The 19,196-nt window shown below is 38.0% G+C and overlaps 1 protein-coding gene across 2 annotated transcripts; it reads right to left on the minus strand.

The window, feature by feature from the left end:
* Positions 1 to 1,389: 1,389 nt before the first annotated feature.
* Positions 1,390 to 17,970, minus strand: st6galnac2 (ST6 (alpha-N-acetyl-neuraminyl-2,3-beta-galactosyl-1,3)-N-acetylgalactosaminide alpha-2,6-sialyltransferase 2). 2 transcript variants are annotated; one of them, XM_065285400.2, is made up of 10 exons: positions 17,429 to 17,544; positions 11,198 to 11,303; positions 11,015 to 11,069; positions 4,793 to 4,964; positions 4,556 to 4,718; positions 4,334 to 4,472; positions 4,142 to 4,245; positions 3,003 to 3,080; positions 2,801 to 2,897; positions 1,390 to 2,540 (listed from the first exon to the last, which is right to left on the minus strand). In XM_065285400.2, coding segments are annotated over exons 2-10 (978 nt in total). In that variant the 5' UTR covers positions 11,200 to 11,303; positions 17,429 to 17,544; the 3' UTR covers positions 1,390 to 2,372. The 2 variants fall into 2 exon arrangements, with proteins under 2 accessions (XP_065141472.2, XP_065140779.2); XM_065284707.2 differs by lacking the exon at positions 11,198 to 11,303 and having other exon boundaries at positions 1,391 to 2,540; positions 17,429 to 17,970.
* Positions 17,971 to 19,196: the final 1,226 nt, after the last annotated feature.

Consider the following 19,196-nt stretch of genomic DNA (forward strand, 5'->3'; position numbering starts at 1 on the left):
TCTGCTTTGCCAAGCTGAAAGTTGGTTAGGAGAATTGTGTGAAGAGTTTTGCAAAAGTGACCTAAGTATTAAGAAATGTGTCCTAGCGTCTGTAAAAAACTGTTATAATGTGGAGCTGGGCGTAAAAATGCATCAGGCAAAACTTGCGGCAGGTGTATGTTGGAGTCTGTATCAGACGAAGATACAGATTTTGAGTAATAATCAATTGTTTGGAGATTGTTAATAGACATTTCTGAGTGGTAAGTTGTGGTGTTTTTTTTTTTTTGTTAATATGGACCTGCAAAACTTAACTGTAACATCAATAGAAGAACCTGAGCCCAAACGCTAGCATATAGAATTAACTAGCATATAGCTCTAACTTAGCAGTGTTTTAATGTGTTTTTAAGTGTAATTTAATGTTTGGGGCATACATCCACGACTGTAACGTCACAGTCTGTTATGTTGAGATGTTTTGTCTATTTTCCAGCAGTCTTTTAAATCCACAAGGTTCCCAGCTAACAGAAAAAAGTTCTAAGAACGTTCCCTGAAAGTTCCCAAAAACGTTCTGCCAACGGAAAAAGTGTCCAGTTTTTTTAAGTTCTAGGAACGTTTCTGTTGTCTCAACGTTAGAGGAATGTTACATTTTACCATTTTTAAACGTTATGACAATGTCATGTTTTAATGTTCACACAATGTTTAAAACAACAACTGTTTATTATATTGACTTGTTTGACTATTATGTAAATGATAGAGAAACATTGCATTTTATTATTTTATAAAACATTATTTCTGAATGTTCAGTAAATATATTGCTGTAGAAAACACAATTCACTTATTAGGTTTAGATGTTGATGTTTTGTTTCATTTTAAGTCACCATTATTGTGATTAGTGTTTGTTTTAGTTGGACTCTTGACTCTTTGCTTGCTAGTTTTTCCCTGGTTGTGTTAACTTTGTGTTAATACACCACATTTGTTATGAACATGTAAAGTTAATAGTTTAATTCTGTGGTGGTTGATACATAATGGTAAAGATCATCACCTAAATAATTTACTAATCAAAAGTTTGTTTTCTGTCAATGATGTAAATGAGATCCAGCACTTTCACAACAGTTTGTCATTAAGGAGTTTTAGAAACTTTGGACAAAAAATATCCGCTGTATAATTGGGACGTAGAAACATCAAGAATCAGAGTATGAATCTCAACCATGGTGACAAATAAATGAAAAACTTAATGCTGCAATGCATGCTGGGTATCAACAAATTACAAATCTCATTCAGGACTCCCAGCATGCACTGCAGCATGGATAAATAATGATTTTTTTACAATTTTATTTGTCACCATGGTTGAGATTCATACTCTGATTCTTGAGGTTTGTGTGTCCCAATTATTATAATAAAGCAATTATAAAGCAGATATTTTTTGTGTTAAGTTTTCTACAGCAATATATTTACTGAACATTCAGAAATAATGTTTTATAAAATAATAAAATGCAATGTTTCTCTATCATTTACATAATAGTCAAACAAGTCAATATAATAAACAGTTGTTGTTTTAAACATTGTGTGAACATTAAAACATGACATTGTCATAACATTTAAAAATGGTAAAATGTAACATTCCTATAACGTTGAGACAACACAAAAACGTTCTTAGACCGTCAAGAAAATTGGACACTTTTTCCTTTTGCAGAATGTTTTTGGGAACCTTGGGAACTTTCAGGGAACGTTCTTAGAACTTTTTTCTGTTAGCTGGGTTTACATAAGGAGGAGGAAAAAATCGTGTTTGGGGCTCATATGTCATGTCATTACCATGTACAGAACTCTTATAATTCATATATGCCTAGATAAATACAGATTTACATTACATGGCAGGAACAATAAGGTAAATTTGAATTTGAACAATTGGATAGTTCTTCCCAAGTAGAGAAGGAACCATATGTAAATCACTCTTAAACATCTGCTCAGTGTTATACGTTACTAATACAATGGGACTAAACTCGGCTGACGGGTTTTATTGAACAGATGTGTGTGGAAACAGGTGATGAAATATAAATAAAAGGACAAATACTTGATGATGATCTTTATCTTTTTACACATTACACCAAATAAATGAGAATGATGGAGACCAGGATGAGGATCAAAAAGAAAAGCAATTTGGATCACTGGGGCAAGAGATTAAGGTTCATAGGTGTAACACTAAACAAGTCCAAATAAAGACTATCGGTGGGTATTTATGTGCTCCTCATTGTAGTGCTCATTGTACATTTTCAGTGTGTGATGAATCCATTGAGCAGGATGAAGGCTGTGATGATGATGATGATGATGATGATGGAGACCTTGGTAAAATCATGACCGTATGCAAGAGTCTTTCAGACATAAACTGTATTGTTTGCTCATCTCTGATACAGCCACATGACTTTATGAGTGTGTAACTGCTTCCACAGCCATCCCTCCATCCTCTTGTCATGGTTGACATTGAAGAACAAAGGCCTGTGTCTTGTGTCAAAATAATGCTCTGAGAAGTCTTCATAATTGTCTGTGATAAAGCCATACGCAGAGACCTAAGAGAAAAGCCACAACATAAAACAACAGTACCTTAAATCATTCATACATATAGTTTCCTCAAAAGTAATATACTGAATGTTAATGCATTATTTATCTCCATTCACAGTTACACAACTACAGCACCTTATTATTAATATCTATTATATTTGTTTATATCTAACAATAACAAAGATTTAAAAAGGCTGTTCATGTTGCAGCAGCTTATGCATGAACTAATGAGACTTTATTATGTTTTGAAACAGTAAAGATGTTTGACCTGATCACAGGTGTGTAAAGCAGCCATGAGCATCAGTGCACCTGTGCTGGGCATGTATATATCTCTGTATTCCTTCATCTGTGGGGAGTTTAGAAACCTACGATCAAAAGAGCATTGCATTTCATTAAATCAAGAAATAAATCTGACAAAAAAGCATGTGTAGATTAATGTTTATATTAAATATTAAATATATATTATTCACCTGTTAGTGACATACTTAATGAAGTATGGATGGATCATTCTGAACTGTTGAGGATTATTTCCAAAATATCTTGAGGGCCTATTTTAAAGAATCGAAACTGAAGTTTAGAGATCGATGTTCGATAATCATTATTTTTGGTCGCTAAAGACCCAAACATTAAATAATGTGAAGTATGAAAATAAAGGAAACACAACTAAAGCTAACATTTACGACTTTATAATCTCAATATTCTGACCGATTACTATCACAACCGTTAAAGCAACACTATGTAGTTTCCAAGTAAAAATGAATTACAGCTCCCCCATGTGGTTGAAAAGCGCAACAGTGCCTGGTATCAGACACTCTTCTGCAGGCAGGGGGAGGGGCGGGGCTGTGTTTCCTACCCTCCACCACCACTTTCAGAGTGTGCTTGTAGCAGCTAGGAGGCTGCTCAGGTTGCAGCAACAGTACAATTTGTCCAGTTATAAGTTGTTCTATCACTGAAATAATTTTAGAGACATTATTTAAAGGTAAAAAAAACTACATAGTGTTGCTTTAACTAAATTACTTTAAAAACATTGTTATTTTTGCAATCGTGTTAAAGGGGCCCTGACATAAAAATCTGACTATTTCCATGTTTAAGTGCTATGATTGGGTCCCCAGTGCTTCTATCAAGCTAGAAAATGTGAAAAAGATCAACCCAGTAACTTAGTTTTGGTACACCATTTTCTACAAGCACATGAGAAAATAGGTCGTTGAAATTTGGCTCTCCTTATGATGTCATAAAGAGCTCTTATTATAATAATACCGCCCCTTAATTTGCACTATCCAATTACAGCACTGCCATTTAGTGCAGAGAAAAGGAGAGAGAGAAAATAATTCACAGCACAACTGAGATTCAATTGCGACAAACCGCTCATTTGCATTTGAAAGGACACACCCGCACATTTTTGCACACCTACATAGCGTCCATTTTAACATGCTATAATAAATGATCTGTGGGGTATTTTGAGCTAAAACTTCACATATGTGCTCTGGGGAAACCAAAGATTTATTTGACATCTTAAAAAGGTCTTGGCCTCTTTAAGTGCTCCAGAAATGACACACTGAACCTTCTAAGAAATGTTAGCATGAACAAAATGTGTCCTTATTACACCCACCTATCACCTTCATCAAATCCTGAAGGTATAGACACACCCTGGATGGCGGCCGCCAACATGACATAGTCTCGAGTTTGTGCGGGGATAAAAACATATCGAATGCCCTGTGGAAACAGTATTGTTGACCACAACTTTATCATCTGCACACCCATTTAAAACAAAACAAATGTTAATTCCCCAATTCTGAGTTACCGGGTCACGTGGGACATTCGTGAATCCCTCTCTATAATAAGACAAAAAGGATGTCTTCAGAGAGTTTGCGGTGATGCCATAGAAAGATGTCTTTGTCCCGACATCATCCTCAAAGCCTTTGATTATTGCCGCATTTAACCTAAAGACAAAGATAAATGTTATGATCGTCATAGTCTGCATTTATTAAAAATACACCCTTAAAGTAACCAGGAGAACACAAACCTGAAAACATAATCGTGACTGTCTATGACCTTCCCCTGGCCCGATCCTCTCAGTATACCTCCATTACCCACCACGGCACAACGCACACACTCCTGTGAACTGTTTCGATCGAAGAGACGACTGTTAGATGGGTTCCAAAGAAGAGAAAGGGTATTGCCTATCACTGGTTTAAAAGAGAGAGAAATAAACATGTAAACATTTATCATTTGGTTCTGTGAGTAAAAATTAATGGTTTACCTTTAGAAACCTGTCCTTTCCATCCATAAGGCAGTGGAGCATCCTGGAGCTTTTGCCACTCGGTTGAGGTAAAAGAATCTCGCCACTGAAGAAGAGGCACTAAAAAGTTAAAGCGTTTTTTCAGGCTGCTGTCCTTCTTTATGGTGTGTCTTAAAGAGCAGGCTGGTACTGTCTGAAGAGAGACATTCAGATCAATTTTTTGTCATCATTGTCCATCCAAATTTAGGATGTGTTTGGGTAAGAAACTCCAAAAAAGCTATTAGTTACTTATTTCTTCTACATGATTATAGATAACACACAAATCTTTAATAGATAGTCAGATATAAAATATTTTATTCTGTATTGTTAAATATGAGTCGAACACACACACAATTTTTCGGCCGAAAATGGCCCAAAAGAGCATTTTCGGCTTTTATCACTGAAACAATACGGCCGAAATGTTGTGATGACGCAAACAGAAACCGCGACCTGCACGTGCTTGTCTGAAGCAACATGTATGCGGCGTAGATGTATTTAACCGCAAAAAGGCGCTAAAGTACGCACAGAGGCACATGCGGTTGTGTCCAGTACAGACGTGATCATCACAGTGAGTACGCCCTTCAAAGATCAGAACTCTTGATGTGTAAACTTTAGAGAGAGTCGCGCAAATGTGTCTCATACTGTATAGTCCATTAACATACATGTGCCGAATAAAGCAATGAAAAACAACGTAACGTTTTTATGCTGCGCTGTTTGGGATTCGCCTTCGTTCTCTGTGTGCGCGCGCGTTTAAGTGCCCTCAATAGTGCACACACGAGTGAGACGCAAACAAGCGAACGTAATCTTTCTGTTATTGACAGGGCACATATAAACAAAATGATCTCCAAAGTATTCTTTTTCTTATAAAGACATTTGTTTATTTCTTAAGTGTATGTATAGATTACAGTCATAAACCAGTCTCTGCTTATTTAAAGAGACAGTAACCTCAATTAACCTACTTAAGTCTAACAAAGAGACAAACAGCTCTAAAAATAATAATATATTTAATTTATACAATAAAGACAGTGTTATGACTCATTTAATTCGATTTCTATACCTAATGCTAATGTTAGCCCTTATTAATGTGCAGCTTTGTTCTTTTTTATAAATGTTTGTAATTTCTTTATTTATTATTAGATTTTCCCCACCCCCTTTTTTCTAATCTGAAAAATAATCCGATCCGTGCCTCAAAAACTGTAATGTGATCTGAACCGTGAGTTTTGTGATCTGTCACACACCCCTAGTAAAGTTAGTACACAGTGATGGCCATTAATGCATTTGTACTAATAATTGGCATAATAATTTATTTCGGTGTTTCGGTTTTTCGGCCTTGGTTTCCTCATTTTCGGTTTTCGGTTTCGGCCAAGAATTTTCATTTCGGTGCATCCCTAATTCTTACCGTTTTGGAATCCATTCAGCTGATCTCCGGGTCTGGCGCTAGCACTTTTAGCATAGCTTAGCATAATCCATTGAATCTGATTAGACCATTAGCATCAGGCTCAAAAATAACCAAAGAGTTTCGATATTTTTCCTATTTAAAACTTGACTCTTGTGTAGTTACATCGTGTACTAAGACCGACGGAAAATTTAAAGTTGCGATTTCCTATGCAGATATGGCTAGGAACTATACTCTCATTCTGGCGGAATAATCAAGGACTTTGCTGCTGTAACATGACTGCAGGAGCCGCAATGATATTACGCAGTGCCCGAAAATAGTCCCCTAATTAACTTTCAAATGATAGGGGCCTATTTTCAGGCACTGCATAATATAACTACGCCTCCTGCAGCCATGTTACATCAGCAAAGTCCTTGATTATTACGCCAGAATGAGAGTATAGTTCCTAGCCATATCTGCATAGAAAATCACTTTTAATTTTCCGTCAGTCTTAGTACACGATGTAACTACAGAAAAATATCTAAACTCTTTGGTTATTTTTTAGCGCAATGCTAATGGTCTAATCACACTGTAAAAAATAAATTGTTGGCTCAATGAATTATTTTTTAGTAACTAGTTCCACAGAAATTTTACGTTCACTCAATTTCTGTCTCCAAAGTGTTACCTGGATTGATGTTTTTTAGTTGGCCCAAATTTGACTCAAATATAAAAAAGTATGTCGGCTCAATTAGCTTTATAGTTCATTCAACTAAAATGTTTTAATCAGTTGAATCTTTAAAAACTTACAGCAAAGACTCTGTCAATTAAAATTTAAGTATTCACTCAATGTTTTATGTGTTACTTCAATTAATATTTATTATTTGGGATTTTTCTAATAACATTTTTAAATTATTTATCAAATAATTTATGCTGGTGTTGTAAATAAAATAATTAACTTCAGTCACATAAAAACAAAAGCTTTTTATTCACTTATCATACAGACTGAACATACAGAATTAAGTCTTCTTTAAATAGAGGGCATAAAACAGTCCAAAAAGCCTCCAAAGTCAGTCAGAACATCACCAGGGCCATTTAGGAGACTTTCCTCAGCCAGTCCAAGCGGAGACTGTCTCGCTATGTATCCTTCTGGTCTGCCCCTCACATCATCTCCGCTCTGGTTTGATAAACAGAGGAATATAAACACACACACACATACATAAATAACATGTTTAATATAATAAAGTTTGACGGTGAAAGACTTTATACCCTAAATAACGTTAATGTTAGGCCAAATTTCCCTCAGACATCACACATAATTAAACACTATTGGGCGGTTTTCTCGGACAGGGCTTTTCACTGACTAAAATAACTTACTGACATCTCTTAACATATGAGTGCTATTGTTTTGTCTCAAAATGCACGCCAGTATTGTATTATATAAGGTTTGTTTGTAAAAATGTCCCAATTATAATAAAGACCGAGTTCTAAACTTTGTCCGGTAAACCAACCCTATATCCAGGCTTTTTATCTTAACTAAAATAGCTCCACTTTACTTCGGTCACGTAACATAACACACTTCTAATGTATCTTTACAAAAATATAATTACAAAAACGTCGAGTATTTGCGTCTTTGCCAATTAATATATTCTAAAATTAACATTTAATTACAAACACTTACCTGACGTGAACTTGAGGAAACGGCTGACTTATTGTGTCCTCCCTTGTGTGAATCAGTAAGTGATTCCAGCTGTTGCGTGCGGATTGATCTCAGATGAAATGACCTGTGATCCAGATCCTTCCGAGTTAAAACATTTTAAATTCACAATACACAGACGCACGGGCATACATACATACATGCACACGCGCGAGCACGCGCGCGCGCACACACGCACGCACACGGGTACACACACGGGTATATTTATAAGTTTTAAGATTGTTATGATATTGGGACTATTTCTCCACTCGCACCTTCAGCTCTGAAGTTCAAAATCGCAGGCAGTACGCAGCCCAGTTATAAAAAATGTGAAAGATATGAAATATCATTCAACAGCGATATCATTTAAGTGCAATCCTAACATATGATTTAAAACATACCGGTAAACCTTTTATTATGAAGTATAAGAAATTAAAATGAATTAAATCGCATGTTTAAACGCCACAGAGATATCAGAGCCAGCAGTCGGTTTCTGATGGGCTTGCCGAGGCGAGGCTGCGCTGGGCGGGGTGTGAGCGCTTAAGTGTCTGTGATTTTCTGGAGCTCATCTGGAGCTCTTCTCCGTCCGAAAGTGTCCGAGCACATTTTTAAATAGACGCTATCTATATTAACCGACCGCATATTTAAACTAAAAGCACATACATTCACGCCTGAACAACTCTTAAAATTACATTTTGTTACCAAATAACAGTAATATTGTGAGCATTTTGTTGTCAGGAAACATAGCTGTCATAAGTCCACATATTGACCAGATTTGTCTTAATTAGTTTAGTCAACATAGCCATTCTTGATGTTGACTGAATTTGGAAATAACCATTCACTTAATGTTTTAAACACAGATTTATCTAGACTTAAAATAATATGTCTACTCAACTAAGCCCAAACAAGAAAATTGGTTTAACTTATATATTTTTGCCCTTCCAACATTTCATTAATTGGATTTTTTACAGTGCAGATTCAATGGATTATGCTAAGCCAGGGGTAGACAACGTCGGTCCTGGAGTGCCGACGTCCTTCAGATCTTAGTTCCAACCCTGATAAAACCTTACCTACCTTTAGTTATCATGTGACTCTTTAGTCCTTGATTAGTTGTTCAGGTGTGTTTGATTAGAGCTGGAGCTAACTCTGCAGGACATCGGCACTCCAGGACCAACGTTGCCTACCCCTGTGCTAAGCTATGCTAAAAGTGGTACCGCCAGACCCGGAGATCGGCTGAATGGATTAGAAAATGGTAAGAATAAAATGTTTAACTCTAGGGGAGCTAGAAAATTAGCATATTTTCAAAAAAAGTGGAGTGTCCCTTTAAGCAAACTCTGAGCCGTTGCGTATGCACATTCTGGAGACAAGGGGAATTGGCGACACAGATCGTAAGGTTGTGAATTTAAGTGAGATTGAAGAAAGTAAATGTCAGATGAATGATTATAAGTATAGATGCCAGACACACATTATTTCACTCCATATAATATGTTAGATCCAACGCTATCTCACAAGAATTTGAACATATTTTATGAGTTGGCTAATTTGTATTAATTCATCAATGACCAGATTCGTAAGTTTTTGTACGATTTGCCTTGACCCCTGAGACGTTGGGGTTAGGTGTGGGGTAAGGTTTTGTTGTTGTTCTTTTCATGAGAATCCTACGTTTTTGCAAGATTAACTTCGGATGAGTTCATATAAATTAGCCAATTCGGAAAATATGTACGAATTCTGGTGAGATCAGGCTGTTAGATCCACATTATCAGATTAAATCCAGCAGTGTTATTTGTGCTTGTACTGAGTGATTATTGTTTCACATTGCCCTACCTCTTTTTGTAAAAAATAAATACGTTTTAATATTTAATCAGCGCTGTCTCACCATCACAATGTCCACTACGGGAGCGCAGGCGGAGAAGATGGCCCGATTGCATTGAATACAAGATGGCATCAAATGCCATATACCATTAAATAACGACAGAACGCAGTGTAAATAACAATAATTACTGTGCCTTTTATCATCAAATCTCAAAGTGTAGAGATACAGCCATTAAAATCTCAGACAAACGCTGGCTATTCTCTATGTCCTCATTATAATAGTTTTAACTATTGCATGAAAAAACATTATAGGTTCACTAAAATAAACATTTTCTTACATGCAATTTATTAATTAATAAAATAAGGAGATTGCTAATTGTTATTTTTTTAATTGCATTGCTAATTGCATTGATGTTTGTGATAAGCAAACGCGCTTTGTTGTGCTGTTTGTAGGCGCATTTTGCTAACATGCTCTTTAAATAACAAAAACAATATTGCGCCATTGATTTTAGACTTTAGACCAGGTTTTAGTTAGTCAATGGCGTAGTCTATTTTAGTTGCCTCAAAATATGCGCCTGGACCCACCTCATTTTCAGACCAGAACAGCCATGGGTGCAAAATTGGGTGCAAATGCATTTGCTATTTAAACAACGTGACGCTAAACGTGAACATGATAATAGTGCTGGGTTAAAACTAGCAAAAGACACTTGTGTCGTGAATTGCGCTTAATAGCACCGGGTGTATGATATGGCACTAAATCTTTGCTTTTGGCCGCATGTAAACTTTTAGTAAGGATCCTACACCCAGTTTTATTAATGAGACCCCTGATCTTCATTCTGGTCTATAGCTCTATAGCTGTGGTTTGTTAATAATAAAACACTGTATGTCCGCTGTACACAATGTTTCTGTGTATCATTGCAAAACACCCTTACCCTTATGTAAACATATGTGAAACACTGTTCACAGTTGGTCATATAATTATATATTCATGGCTGTGCTGAATCGTAAATAAGTCAGAGCTGAAAAGGTTGTTGTGGACTCCGCTTTGCATCCTCCCCTTTGTGCGTGAATACAGCACAGCCTCTCCTACTTTAATATTTACTTAAGCAAATGTAAGATAAAAATAAGGTTGAGAGTTTTTATAAGAATTTTATTTACAATAGTAGGAGAACCTTATAATGAACTTAGGAAATAGCTTACTAAATATCTCAATTCAATTTATTTTTCAATTCAATCTGTTTATTTGTCACACACAAATAGTTTGAATTGACAAAATGAATGAAAATTTGAGGTTCTGATTTTAAGAAAACACTAGCCTACTTACCTCCTCTTCAGTATTAACTGATTCAATCCAGGTCTCTTCAGCCTCTATAACAGCCCTGAGAAAATAAAAAAGTACCTTGAGTTGTAACATATTTACATTTAAAGTGCATACATTAAGATTAAGACAAATTTGGATTGTTTCAATATTCATCCATTTAAAAAAAGGAGTGTCTGCATTTCTAACATATAAGCTGTGTCCCAATTCAAAGGCGCCGACCTTCTTAGGATGCAACCTCAGAAGGCGAGTGCTCATCTTTGAAGGTCAAAGCCTCCGAAGTCCACGAAGAGAACTGAAATGAGACGGTATAGCCTTAATTTGCATCCATAATTTGCATCACCTGCTGTACACGCCCACTGCACCTGTCAGTGGGACACAGCGGAGACGGCTTTGAAGGATCCATTAACAGCGCAGAGAAATAAGGATGAATTTTGAGGCTTCATTTTAAGCAGCCTTTGAATAGGGATGGCCTTACTAGGCTTCAGTCGCACTGCGGTGATGCAATCGGTCTCAATGGGAAACTCCAATTTTTTTTTAAACAAATGCTCATTTTCCAGCTCCCATAGAGTTAAACATTAGTTTTTACAGTTCTGGAATTCATTCGGCCGATCTCTGCTAGCACTTTTAGCGTAGCTTAGCACAATCCATTGAACCAAAGAGTTTGGATATTTTTCCTATTTAAAACTTGACTCTTCTGTAGTTCCATCGTGTACTAAGACTGACGGAAAATTAAAAGTTGTGATTTTCTAGGCAGATATGGCTAGGAACTATACTCTCAATCTGGTGTTATAATCAAGGACTTTATTGCCATGGCTGCAGTAGGCGCAATGATATTACGCATGGCCCAAAAATAGTCCCCTTAGTATCTTTCAATAGCAGGGGACTATTTTCGGGGACTACATAATATCCAAGCGTGCCGCACAAGCCCTGAAAAGTGAAGCCAAAACGTCTCGATCGCCCCCCAGTGACTGGTCCCAGTATAGGTCATAAACCCCGCCTCCCCATGTTATTCAATGGGACTTGAGACAAACTAAAAAAATTAATTACACTTCAATTATCTTTTTTCCGAAGCTGGTTTCTGTCATTTAATGTAGTTTTTATCACGCTGATGTACATTCAAATGTCTATTTTTAAAATAGGTTTGTGTTTAGTTAGTTATTTAATAATATAAAAACTGTGGTGTCACGTCATGATTGACAGCTGTGATATCGTGTGATATGCGCATTCTACTAGAGCAAGGGCGCGGTTTTGATTTCGCGGCTTCACTTCCTGCTCACTACTGCGCATGACTGGTCCCGAAATCGCTACTGCGCAGACTCAAGACCCAAGATGTCAGCGCCATGTCGGGACACTGGCGGCTTCACTTTTCACCAATGGAAGACAGCGAACAGGCGTCGTCCATCTTTTTTTACAGTCTATGGTAATATCATGGCGCCTCCTTCTGTACTTAATTAGGGTGGCCATTTGTGCCATTTCCGCCGGACACGTCCCGAACATGTTTTCGGGTGCGTTCTCCAGAAGTCGCGTTGCTCGACCGCATACGTCATCCAGGTTTAATATTTCAGATTCAATTTCAGAAAAGCAACCGTTAAATTTCAAGGTAAGAATGAAACTACACAAAATGATTGTATGTCTTAAAAGAAATAAATCTTAATTTTGTAATGTATTTTAACTGAAATGTGAGAACCTCGATGACGTATGCGGTCGAGGAACGCGACTTCCGGAGAACGCACCCGAAAACATGTTCGGGACGCGTCCGGCGGAACTAGCACGAATGGCCACCCTATACTTAATATACAAAAAATTGTCTTTGGTACATTTAAGTGTACGCAACCGTAGTGAATATTCATGAGTGTTGAAAACAGCGCCATCTGTTAGTAAATAAAACATAGCAGTCGATACTGAAAGAAGCTCTGTCAACAAAGCAATAAGCTGATAAAATTCAGAAAAAAAATTATATTATGTGTACAAATGAAACTTAGACAACATTTACTCATTCAAGTTTGACAATAAATTCCAGTGTGAGTTAATAGTCATACGATTCAACAAAGTATTGTAAAGAATAATGTTTACATTCACAAATATATATATATATAAATACAAAATTATCTATACAATGTGAATAAGGCAAATCATTCATAAAAAACCTTGTGGGTTCAAACATTCTGACATGCAAAGCGAAGTACGCTTGAAAGTGACTGAGCAGAAAGTAAAGCTTTGTTTGTCATTGGTCACATGATTTCTACGTTAACAACACAAGCTTTTTTGTGACACCATTTAGTTCAGTACACTTAGAATAAGCTGACTGTGTCCAAATAGCTTCCTATATGCTTAAAAGACTTTGGTGGCATAAAGGCAGCTCAGGAAAACGCATTCGGACAGATTTTATATGCAGCAGCGTTATAGATTTTTGTTAGAAATATAAACAGAAAGCGCCTTTGTGATAACTAATCCCATATCTGAAAACTACAATACTAATTTCTTGCTAGAGAAGCAAGCAAAAGGTTTAAAAAGTGAAAATATAACTTTAAACACTAAATTTGTGATCCAGCCGCTTTCTAAGCTGGCATTTTATTTTTTCGAACTTGACTTCAAAAAGTTCACTCGACCAATCAGATTCGTCACGTGATAACAACTTCCTTAAAGGGACACAAGGCAGCATTTTTATGTTAATAAATCATCTTCGTAAGTCGGTATATGGTTAAATGACTCATTACTGGACGAATGAAGACTCTCGCCCGCCCCTACTGTCTGTAGGTGTAGGAAGAATACCCCACTTGCAAGTTCGCTGTATCCGACCCGGTGTCCTTCATTCTCGCAAAGTCTCAGATATCGCGAGAAGCAGGATCACTTTACGGCAAACAACACAGAGGCAGGCGAGCTAAACACGGATAGCGATTATTGCAAATGGCAGAGCGGGGAAGAAGCATTGAAAACCCTTGACGGTAGGGAAACATAACTGGATTGGAAATAAGCTGATAAACTTGGTTCCGAAGGGGGAGGGACAACGGTTCGTTTTTACGACGGTGTGTTTGAAAGCATTTACTTTCAGACACTAGGGGGAGCTCGTAGAGAAATATTACGCAGACTTGCCTGGTTTCCCTTTAAAGAAACCAAAAAAACATTGCTGAGTCCCAATTCGCCTACTTATACTACGACCTAAATGTACTTTTTTGTGAAGAAGGACTATTTAGGACAGATAGTATGCGAATTGGGACTCAGCCCATCTTTCAGAAAATTTTATTGGAAGTGTAATTTATGACCCGAGACCCGTTTGTTTGCATGGAGAGGGCGATCCAGCCACCAGGGGGTGATCAAAGAGCCAGAAGCTTCGCTTTTCAGGATGTATGAGGCACTCCCTGTCCCAATTCAAGGGCTGCGACCTTATAAGCACTCGACCTAAACGGTGTCTTTTAAGGTGGCAGCCTCAGAAGTTTGCGAAGAGAACTGGAGAGAACTGAAATGAGACACGGTCTAACCTTCGGATGACTCATAATTGGCGTCACCTGCTGCACACGCCCACCGCACCTGTCAGCAGGTCACAGCGGGAATTATTAAAATAAATATGGAATCAGAAAATATTAATTTATTTGAGAAAATATGACATGTTGATGTAGAATAAACTATTCAACAGTATATCAAATTAATCAACCTTAGAAATATACGCAACATAAAAAGAATAATATTAACACAAAACATAACTTATAACACTAAAACAATGACAAGAATTTTTTTTTTGATAAATACACACTTTTATTTAAAGGTTTCAATTGTTTTTTTTAAGAAATCCAGTCGTTATATGCAGCCGTTGCAGGCACACAATGAATCTTGGGATAGCCTCGGCTGTTAAGGATCCATTCGTTCTATCTTTAACAGCGCGGAGAAATAAGATGTGCGTTCCACTCCAGTTTTAGACACGCACACTCGCAAACTTCCCTAAACACTTCCCCTCGGGGGAATCCCTGTCGCCATTTTGAAGTGCGTTCCGGTTCGTCAAGTGGACGAGGGAAGTTTGTATGGACAGACCCTCACTCCCTCGATTTTGACCGAGTCTGCTTCATATGTACACTTCATGCAGCTCCATATCCCACAATGCAACACGATTGTGACGTCACTTCAGCAACTCGCACCTTGCACAGTTCAAATGATGGAGGGGGCGGTCTCCACTTTCCATGTGATCAAGGGCTTAGGGCGATCCATTTGAACCTACATGGGCACTCGTACAACGTAAGCAATGACGTACGTCCGAGTGAACGAGACTGAGGGAAGTTAGCGAGGGAAGGTCATAAAAAAACGAACTGGAACGCAGCTGTGTCTCAATTCAAAGGCCGCAACCATCTAAGGACGTATTTTAAGACCGATTGCATCACAGCAGTGCAACTTGAAGCTGGTAAGGCCGTCCCAATTCAAAGGATGCTTAGAATGAAGCCTCAAAATGCGTCCTCATTTCTCCGCGCTTTTAAGGATAGAACGAATGGATCCTTAACAGCCGAGGATATCCCAAGATTTATTACGCGTCTGCAATGGCTGCATATAATGGGTGGATATTCTAAAATAAACAATTAAAACCTTTATTAAATAAAAATGTATTCATCAGAAAAAAAATTCTTGTCACTGTTTTACGGTACATTCACACTATTCACACATTCACACGTAAGTGTGTACGCTTAACGGAAGGCTTGTCTGAAGCGCGGCCAACAGCCAATCACTGTGGCCACAACACAAGCTCCGGTCTTCCATCAATGTAATTGGCTGGCTCTGCCTAGGTTATTTGCATAAGGCGATATGATTGGCTGACGCACGCGTTGCCACTTGAAAAGTTAAGAAATGTTCAACTTCTGCCGCGAGCAACGGCACTGACGTGGTGCCAACGGATCCACAATTCAGTTCGCCAACGCTTGATGTCACCCATTAAAAGTGAATGGGAAGCGTCAACGCTTACGCCCAGTGTGAATGCGGCGTTAGTATTATAAGTTATGTTGTGTTAATATTATTCTTTTTAAGTTGCGTATATTTCTAAGGTTGATTAATTTGATATACTGTTAAATAGTTTAATCTACATCAACGTGTCATATTTTCTCAAATAAATTAATATTTTTCTGATTTCATATTTATTTTATTAAGTCAGAAACGTCTCCGCTGTGTCCTGCTGACAGGCGAGGTGGGCGCGTGCAGCAGGTGAAGCCAATTTTGGGTCCTCCGAAGTTTAGACCGTCTCATTCCAGTTCTCTTCGTGAACTTCTGAGGCTCCCACCTTGAAAGACCGTGTGCTCACCTTATAAGGTCGCATGCTTATAAGGTCGCAGCCCTTGAATTGGGACACAGCTTACTTCATATGTACACTTCAGGCAGCTCCATATCCCACAATGCATCACGATTGTGACGTCACTTCAGCAACTCGCGCTTTGCACATGGAGGGGGCGGTCTTCAGTTTCCATGTGATCAAGGGCTTAGGGCGATCCATTTGAACCTACTTCAAGTGTTTCAGCAGTAGCGGGCACTCGTACAACGTAAGCATGTACATCCGAGTGAACGAGACTGAGGGAAGTTAGCAAGGGAAGGTCATAAAAACGAACTGGAACGCAGGGAAGAACGCATTTTGAAGCTTCATTCTAAGCATCCTTTGAATTGGGACGGCCTTAGCCTCAAGTCGCGCTGCTGTGACGCAATCGGTTCTTAGAAGGTCGCAGCCTTTAAATTGGGACACAGCCATTATATTCGAGTGCTTAGCTTTTAAGGTCTCATATTGCAGCCCTTGAATTGGCACACAGCTAACCTGTTACTGGCTTATACTTTATTCAAGTGCACTGAGGAAGGCTAGGCTACTGAAGTAGATAGATCTATACTGCCCTACAAAGGCTAAGAGCAGTAACTACTCATACACTGAAACTGAGAAAAATGCCCTTAAAGTTTTTTAAACCAGCCAGTAAAAACATGCATTTCAACATGCAACACACGTTTCTCTGAAATGGGACACAATTGAACCAGGAGACTTTGTCACACAAGACACAACCCTTAACTCAATTTTGACCAAATGTTACTGCGCTTTGGTTTGTAGGGCAGTATACTTTGAATTAAAATACTAGTCAACATTTGAAGTGGATCAAAACAGTTCATCAAAGTTGCCTTATGACAAGAACAGGTATGGGTTTTTGTTTTTATGAAACACTTCAAATGTTGACTATTTAACTTTTACACTATTTAGCAAAAACAATTGTAGCCTACTAAAATGTACTTGCTGGTATTTTTTAGTACATTCAAGTATACTTTATTTTATACCTGTGAATGTGCCTGCTTATTTAGCAGCCTATACAGTATGAATGAATCTGAGGTAATAAGGACCAGGTGTCAGCACCACATTAAATTCTAACTTTTTAAATCAATATTTCTCATATAACCCACAGCATCTGAACCCACCTCTCATATATTTTGTCCCAGTCCTCTGATATTGGTGATGATGACGACGACGTCGATCTCATAAAATTCCAGTAAATGAGTAAAATGCATGCACACAGGACAGGAAGCAGTTTCAGGTTACGAAAGCACAACAATCGATAAATCCACGCGAAGACAGTGCGCGTGCTGTTCAGAGATGAACCAGCAGGTAAACTCGACCTCATGGTCTTAAAATGTCATAAAAGTTATTTAATTGTCGTTAAATGCTTCAGAGTGAATAGTCGAATGGCTTCTGCTTTCCCCAAACGAGTTGTACAAGTTATGCAAACGACCAGTACAACCAGTTTCCTACATCTCTGATCAGTGAATTTCTACAGCTGCAGCAGGAAGAATAAAAAACAATGACCAACCATAACGAGTTTTTTCTTTTCTTTTAAATTATTTAATAGCAGGGCTCCAAGGCTCACGCATTCACCATAAGACACGCATCACAGGCCACACCTTATTTCTCACGCTGAGAAGAGATCATTTTTCCTGCAAATAATGGACGAGGCGCAGACGTTTTATGCTGAGTTCATTCAGGTTGTCCCTAGTGGGAGTTTTTTTTTTTTAGGAGTGCTCAACTTTACGTAGTGCCGCAAGAACTGACATGCAGATAACATCGAGTCGAGAAATCATACGATCGAGGAGTCTGATTTCAAATCACTCTCGCACTACCTGTCATCGTTCACCTGGGTGCGTGGTACGCGCACGCACGAGTGAAAGTTGGTACAAGATGTGATAAATGCGGTAAATAAAGCAGGTTGGGGAATAGGCTATAGAGAAATTTGTGCTAAACAATATAATTACACTACACTAATCACAGAATTACACTATTAACTTTACATGTTCATAACAAATGTGGGGCATTAACACAAAGTTAACACAACCAGGGAAAAAACTAGCAAGCAAAAAGTCAAGTGTCAAGAGTCCAACTAAAACAAACACTAATCACAATAATGGTGACTTAAAATGAAACAAAACATCAACATCTAAACCTAATAAGTGAATTGTGTTTTCTACAGCAATATATTTACTGAACATTCAGAAATAATGTTTTATAAAATAATAAAATGCAATGTTTCTCTATCATTTACATAACAATTAAACAAGTCAATATAATAAACAGTCGTTGTTTTAAACATTGTGTGAACATTAAAACATGACATTGTCATAACGTTTAAAAATGGTAAAATGTAACATTCCTCTAACGTTCAGACAACCCAGAAACGTTCTTAGAACTTAAAAAAAAAAAACTGGACACTTTTAACGTTGGCAGAATGTTTTTGGGAACCTTGGAAACTTTCAGGGAACGTTCTTAGAACTTTTTTTCTTCTAGCTGGGTATACCCTACAGAAAAATCCAGCTAAGACTAGCATAAGCTGTTTAGCTGGTTTTAGCAGGTCTCCCAGCTTGGTTTTAGCTGGTGTAGCAAGCTGGTCTAGCAGTGTTTTGGTCACTTTTTAAGCTGGTCTACCAGGACTCTTTGGAAGACCAGCTGACTCACCACCAGCTTGGTTCTGTGGACAGACAAAGATCGCAAAATCATCCTAGTTGAGCTGACCGTGCCATGGGAGGAGTTTGTAGCGGTTCCCTGTGGGAATAGGTTGTAGAGGTTTTTCCTCCCAAATCAGCATGGCGGTTGATGTCAGCTTTAGGCATGGATGAGTAAGAAACAGGGTCATGAGGCCGCTGAACTAGCTTCATTCTGGATATGGAGGAAGGAGGAGGAAGAAAGCTGAAAGCCAGG

The sequence above is a fragment of the Paramisgurnus dabryanus genome, chromosome 3 (genome assembly GCF_030506205.2).
Source record: "Paramisgurnus dabryanus chromosome 3, PD_genome_1.1, whole genome shotgun sequence".
Classification (NCBI taxonomy): domain Eukaryota; kingdom Metazoa; phylum Chordata; class Actinopteri; order Cypriniformes; family Cobitidae; genus Paramisgurnus; species Paramisgurnus dabryanus.

Excerpts from the sequence above, each read along its gene's own strand:
- st6galnac2 (XM_065284707.2), bottom strand. The coding sequence starts at position 17,631 with ATGAGGTCGAGTTTACCTGCTGGTTCATCTCTGAACAGCACGCGCACT. Across the intron at positions 4,719-4,792 it reads GAAAGGACAGGTTTCTAAAG|TGATAGGCAATACCCTTTCT; the intron begins GTAAACCATTAA and ends CTTTTAAACCAG. Across the intron at positions 3,081-4,141 it reads GGATTTGATGAAGGTGATAG|GCCCTCAAGATATTTTGGAA; the intron begins GTGGGTGTAATA and ends TCTTTAAAATAG.